The following is a 6,881-nucleotide window of genomic DNA, read 5'->3' as shown; positions in this document are numbered from 1 at the left end:
ACACCCACCACAATGGGACCGGCAGATGCCCATTCTCCTACATAGACAGGCACATAGAACATTACTATATACACAAAAATTGGTTAACTTTCCAGCTATGCTGACACCCCTGGGCTCCTGCTCTAATACCCTTTAATTTAGCTAGTAATAAAATCGCAATTACTTAAACATAACAAATACTGACACGATGAAATTACCGTCATGACGTCATAAGATACACAAGAACTATATTTTTATATTCTATACAATACACTAAATAAATCAAATAACAATTGATGTTCATTATAACCTTATTTACAAACATATTAGTATCAACCCTTAGGCTAATAACATAATATACCCGTTAGCCATGAATGGTCACACTTGTGGAATTGATACCGCAGTACAAAGTTGACGTAATTAAATTTTGATAAAACGTTCGGCCCTTTAATATACCATGTTCATGTCTTACAATTAGGCAACGAATACATCAATAAAATAAAATGTTGAAAATATGCCTTTACGTAATTATACAGAGAGGCCTACAAATAAGTGTATGTTACCAACAAAAAACTTTATCATCAAATGTTGGAAAAAACAAATGCTCACCCGACTGGAATTAAACCCAATATCGTTTGCTATGCTTTATAATTTTGTATCTCTGCTGAGACACAGCTATTGTTTTCCAAATTTGTGTGTATTTGTTTTAATTTATACACAGATAGACATATATAGGACCTCCAGTACAATCGGTAAACCTTGAATTTCTGTAGTATAACTAATCAGTAAGATTTGAATATTATTATTTGTTTAATAGACCTAAAGCATAATGAGCATGAAGCATAAAACATGACTATAACACAGGGGGGGGGGGGGCTTGGTGGTCTGTCCTGTTCCTAGCTTCGCTCACATGCCTTCGGAATAGATACCTAATATTTTTTTTCTACGCTTCTCCACTGATAAATGCATACACACCCACAAACGAACACCACACTTACCCCCACCCCCACACACATATATAATTAATCAATCTGTGTTAGTAATCTGTCTTGTCTTTTGGCAATTTTACCTTAATACTGTTGCACCATGTTGCACAAAACTAAATAATGCAGTATGTCTAATCCAAGCTACTTTTGAACCTATGTTGGTATTAATTCGTTCTGGTTTAATTACCATTAGGTAGTCTTCTGATGATATTTGCAACACTCTTAACTGTTTTCTCGAAACCGGATCATCGATCATCGATGCTATTATCATTATCTCATCATCATCTTTTTTATCAGTATACCTCCAATGAATGTCACAATGTTTGTTTACTTTCAACAAAATAAGTTTTTTATGTTGCAAAATTCCATTATATATTGTCAAATAAAGTTGCTTACGCTTTCCTGAATGATTTTCAGGTGTTTGTGGATTATTTTGGTATCATCGTCAATTTTAATCCTGTCATTTACACTGTACTTGAGTATATCAAAGTACTACAGTTTTCCTGTTACGACGGTAATTTCAATCTATCCTAACAAAATGATAGCTTTCCCGGCTGTAACATTCTGTAACTACAACCAAATCCGGGCGTCGAAATTGTCAGAAGAAGAGAAGTACTTTTTTGACCATTTTCGTGAAAGTTCGTTCAATATTACACCATACAACAATTTAAACTTCACTGAAATGTTGTACAAGTTAAGCCATCCAATTGAAGATATCCTCGTACATTGTCTGTGGCAATTTTATTACCCGTGTGGGCCAGAAAATTTCACCACTCATTTGTACGACTTCGGCGTATGCTATACGTTCAATGGCAACAGCAATAGACCACTGAATATCGTCAATGCGGGCTCAAGAAGCGGATTAAAACTACAGATCGACATAAATCAGACAGAATGCACTGACGCGACAGACGAAGCGGCTGGGATCAAGGTATATTTAAAATGTATTCAATATTATTTTTAACTAAAGGAAGTCTTCACGTTATAGCATTAGCCGGGTAACAACATTTATCAATACGAAGAATCGTTATTTAAAATCATGCTATTCTGAATATTTCAATAAGAAAAAAAAAATACATCAGAAAATATTATTATGCACTGCAATATATAAAGGGAGGATCATTATTAAAAAAAGAAGCGGGGAGGGGGGTGAAAGAAAGAAGAAAATACATTTACATTTTGAGAATGTGTATTCGTGTTGCATATTTGTATTTGTATGTTATCAATACAACGTATCTCATCTACTTTAGATGTTGATACATCCACAAGACGAGCATCCATTGGTAACAACGTACGGGTTTTCTATTGCTCCTGGATTTTTAACCCAAATTGCTTTAACTGGTGTTTATGTAAGTGTCAAAAATACTAATTTAATTAAATACTTATTAATGAATCTTTTAGAGACATGTGACTACAATTTACTATAGCCTAGTCGTATTTGTTCACTTTGCCTAACAATGATTATGTTTCATCTCATTTGCATATATCACTAGATTAAAAATCTCCCGGATCCGTATCCTTCTAACTGTACAAACAAACCACTTAAGTACTCAAATGTTTATACAGAGGCACTCTGTATTGACGAATGTAAATCCGAATATGTGGCTGAAAAGTGCGGTTGTAGACATTCAACTATGCTAGGTACGTTAATGTTTAACGAAAACTTTAGACTTAACTATATCTTTATTGCTACACATTTTTCTATTCTTTTCTTCATCGCTGTGAAGTTTAAACATTATTTTATTTGCAATTGCCTATACGCAATTGGCAATGAAACATAAATATGTTATATTATAAAAATAAAAAACTATGATATATTAGTATGGCGGCCATTTATGAGTTAAACAAGACAAATAGTTGTCGTAAGGACAAATCCAACCACGCAAATATTTCCGAAATTAGATGGCATCATTACACATTCCATCTAAACAAATATAGGCCTATATTTAATTTAAATAGATTTAAATTTGAATAATATTTTCCACTGTTCACAGCATCTACATGACGCTGAGTAATATTTAAAAATTCGTTGCAACTGTCCTCGCAACGATTGTTAACCAGAGCTGTTTTCTGTTGTTACCTATAACGTGCTGCCCTCGACGTCATAATTTATTTAGTCCTAATGACGATCGAGTGTCTACTAAAGAGTGTCCTAACTCCAATCGAAATTCTTTACTGTGATCGCACTTGTATTGTCTTTACGGCAAGCTTGATTTTACAGTAATGGATGTTGTCAGTTACGTAGACTGAATTGTCCATTACGTGGATAAAATGGTTTATTATGTTGACGAATATGTCTTTATAGTATGAAATTTTACCTAAGGCGATGAATTTGACCATTCGTGGTTGGCTGTGTCCTTACGGTAATTTTTTTTTCTATGTTTACCCTAATGACCTCTTATATCGAAAACTAGCATCGTTTAATGTATGTACAAAAAGAAAGAAATAAATTGTATTTAATCAGATTTCAAACACTAAAGCCCCAGTTACCCAATTGATGAAACGTTTACAAATTTACAACTAGGCCCATTATTCTATTCGTTTTTGCAGGCGATGTTCCAGAATGCTCCCCCGAGGATGCAATTAAATGCGCATACTATGAGGATGGTTTGTTAATATTTATTTATTAAGTAGGCCTATAGATTTTTTTTTTAAAACAATGTTCTAGTCCATATCCATATAATGGATAAAAAATTACTATATACATTATAAAACTATGTAAATTCGTAAGAGCTCAATTTCACATCAGATATTATAGATGCAGTTTTACCATTCTATTAGGCAAAAAAAATCTTGTGTTGGCCACTTTTTGAAAAAATCCAAAAATGGGTAGGTCGGTAGGGAAAGTCTTTTTTTTTTACCAAAAATTTTTTATGCCTAAAACAGTAGAAAATACCTTATTAATAGGTCCATGGCTAAACGTCTTTCGAATGTGACATTTAAGCCGCTGGATCGGTGACCCAATGGCCAATATGCACGATAAATGATGCAGTGCAATTTTCGGAAAGGCGTAGGTCTGCCCAACCACCACCAGGGGAACCTCAATGGAAATTACTCCTTTGTTTTAGACTTTCGTGTGTTATCCTTTGTGTGTACACCGAATGAATCGCCCCATCAGTTACAGCTTTCTATCATTTTAAACATTAGATTTTTCAATCACGTAATTTTAAATAAAGGTTAATTAATAATACGTTTTATTTGTTAATTTGATCAAGCATTTGTTTGCTCTAATAAGTATGCTACAAATATTTATGCTATGGTTTTAAATGATAATGTTTTCTGTCATATACCTGAAACCTAAAACGGAACCTCCAAATCTCATTCACAGCGTCTATGAACATTAAGTTTTTGATTTATAGGTTGATTATTAACTAGTTTGTTGATTTAGTGCACAGGTGGGCAAAGTGCTTCCCGCGGACAGCGCTTTTTTGCGACCCGCAAAATGAATTAAAACCCCTATGTGTGCGGCCTGCCAAGCAACATTGGCTAGAAAACACCTTGTTTTTTTTACGGCCAGACAGCGAGTATATGTGTAAAAAGTAACATTTAAAATTGAGAATAAAGTGGTGTAAAAGTAGAGCTTGGAGGTTCACTGGACACATCAAAGTTTGGGTGCGGCCCTCGGTGTTAAATCAAAAATTCACTTTGGCCCTCCTACCTATTTTTATACCCACATCTGATTTATAATTATTTCGAAAGAAAAAGCAAATATACACATGTGAATGTGTGACGCTGCTATGTTAGGCACCCATTTAGACTAGGATTTAAAGCTGAAAATCCCATCACTTGATCCAAACCTTTTAGTATCCTTTTTATCTTTTTTTTTTCAGATAATTTAAGTATTACTAGATTTTTACCACATTCTAATTCCAAAATGAGCCAAAAGAATTGTGAATCTTTAATAGATATTGTAAATATTAGTGTGTTTAAATAATAACCTTTTCATTGTTTAATAAATAAACTCAATAATTTATACCATTAGTAAAATTCTTCAGTGCCGGCGATGCACATTGTGATTGCCCGATTGCATGTAAGCAAATGTTCTACAACAAACGTGTGTCATCGGCAGCTTGGCCCTCAAAGACTAAAGCAGAGAAGATGCAGGCTGAACATGGTTACACTGCGGAATATATAAGGTAATATGTGGATATTTATATCAGCAATAAAATAGATTTTATGGTGCTTTAAACCAGGCCAAGCAAATAATAATAATATCATCATCAGCTATCACTCTTCCCCAACACTTTCGATCTCGTCTCTCCATCTTTTACGCTGTCTTTCCTGATCATTTTGACATCCATGGGTCTTCTGCTGCTTTCTATCTGTTGTGTGACATTATGCTAACATGCTCTGCCCACTTCCATTTCTTGAGTTTAATTATTTCCATTATGTACTGAATTTTCCTGTGACTTTTCGCTAACTCACTTATTTGTCTTTTGTTTCTGTATGTAATCCTAATAGATACTGGATTTCATTAAATCTATTATTCAAATTTATATTTGATATATGTGTATGTATATGATACACAAAATATGTGTGTTTTTTTATTATTAACATATGACACTATAACTGAGTGTCAAAATATTGTGATCCAGGGATTTCATGTTTTTGCTTTAAATATTTATAGTGAAAACTTGCTTGAAGTTGCCATCTACTTTGAAGAACTAAGTTTTCAGGTAACTGAAGAAGTAGCCGCATACTCAAGACTACAGTTGTTTTGTAAGTAAATTCTGCACAAACATTTGGCGCTTAATTAAGGTCACCACCTTTATTTGGTTACTTTAGTTTTTTATTAGTAAAATGAAGAGGGCATTTTTTGGTTAACTGAGTGGTATATGATTGGATTAAGAAACACCGAAAATATACCATCGAACTCTTAATACTTTCCACTAGCATTGCTCCTTGAAAACTATTTTGCTAAGGTCCCACAAATCGAGAGTAGGGAGCTTTCGATTGCAAGGCAACGGTAGGACGTATAAGTAATGACGTCAGGAAAAGTCATCTGCGCAAGCGAGAACGTTAAGGTCACCTCGTCGAGTAGGTTCTGCAACTAGTCCACCAGAAATACGGATTTGAAGCACCAAAGTTGGACATAATTGCAACAAAACGTTTTTTTTTATGAATATATATGGTTAAGTTTTATATCTACAACAAACAAAAAGTTTACCAAAATATACCCACGGAAAGGTGATTTTTGTAGCAAAGAAACTATTTCACTGGGCTTGTACGCCTTGCCTATGATGTGTGTGTTGTGCCTTGGTTACGAAGCGCTTTAGTTTGATTTGCCGCTGGCGCTTTTGATTGGTTAACATACCTTCAACAGTCTGCGCGTACTCCTTTACGCAACACGTACGTACGTACGTACGCAAGTTAGTACGTACGTCACGTCCCAGAATGTAAACAATGTAAACAAGTAAAACTGATATTAAGGAGTTTTAGATATGCGACGACGAGTAATCTAGGACGATATGCTAATTATCTATGACGTATTACAATGTTGGCCACACAGATGATAAGCTCTTGTTTTAGTTTTGCGACGACGATGCAAATACATACGTCACCACCGGACATGCTTGAGTGAATTGAAAATAAACACTGTAGGCCTACTAATATTAAATGCCATAATTAAATAGGCATATAGGCCTAGGCCTGCCCTTACTACAGGTAATAAATATTATACTATAGGCCTAGGGCCTATGCTTTTGTGGGGTTAGGTTTATACTGTGTAGGCCTAGGCCTAGCTATGATCAAAAGTACAGTACAAGCATATCCTTCAATTGTAAAAACAATATTAATCATACTTATATTCTTTCAAATTCTATGTCAAACACATCCATGAATCCTTCAATGTAATAATAAATCCAAAGCTTCCTTTTATAAGTAAAACTGTAAAGTTTTGTACTACTGTAGCATACA

The 6,881-nt window shown here is 34.3% G+C and overlaps 1 protein-coding gene across 1 annotated transcript in view; it reads left to right on the top strand.

Annotated features, from left to right (window-relative positions):
• Nucleotides 1-6,881, top strand: part of LOC117111125 (acid-sensing ion channel 1A-like) — a 29,839-nt gene that overhangs the window by 10,098 nt on the left and 12,860 nt on the right. The window contains exons 4-9 of the mRNA XM_033253999.1: nucleotides 1,383-1,896; nucleotides 2,216-2,314; nucleotides 2,459-2,606; nucleotides 3,516-3,572; nucleotides 4,948-5,101; nucleotides 5,593-5,684. Of these exons, the coding sequence (XP_033109890.1) occupies nucleotides 1,383-1,896; nucleotides 2,216-2,314; nucleotides 2,459-2,606; nucleotides 3,516-3,572; nucleotides 4,948-5,101; nucleotides 5,593-5,684 (1,064 nt within the window). The remainder of the gene's footprint in view (nucleotides 1-1,382; nucleotides 1,897-2,215; nucleotides 2,315-2,458; nucleotides 2,607-3,515; nucleotides 3,573-4,947; nucleotides 5,102-5,592; nucleotides 5,685-6,881) is intronic.

Source organism: Anneissia japonica, unplaced genomic scaffold (genome assembly GCF_011630105.1).
Source record: "Anneissia japonica isolate Jap-2015-1 unplaced genomic scaffold, ASM1163010v1 scaffold287775_len252212_cov145, whole genome shotgun sequence".
Classification (NCBI taxonomy): Eukaryota; Metazoa; Echinodermata; class Crinoidea; order Comatulida; family Comatulidae; genus Anneissia; species Anneissia japonica.
This window is presented reverse-complemented; position numbering and strand designations above follow the sequence as displayed.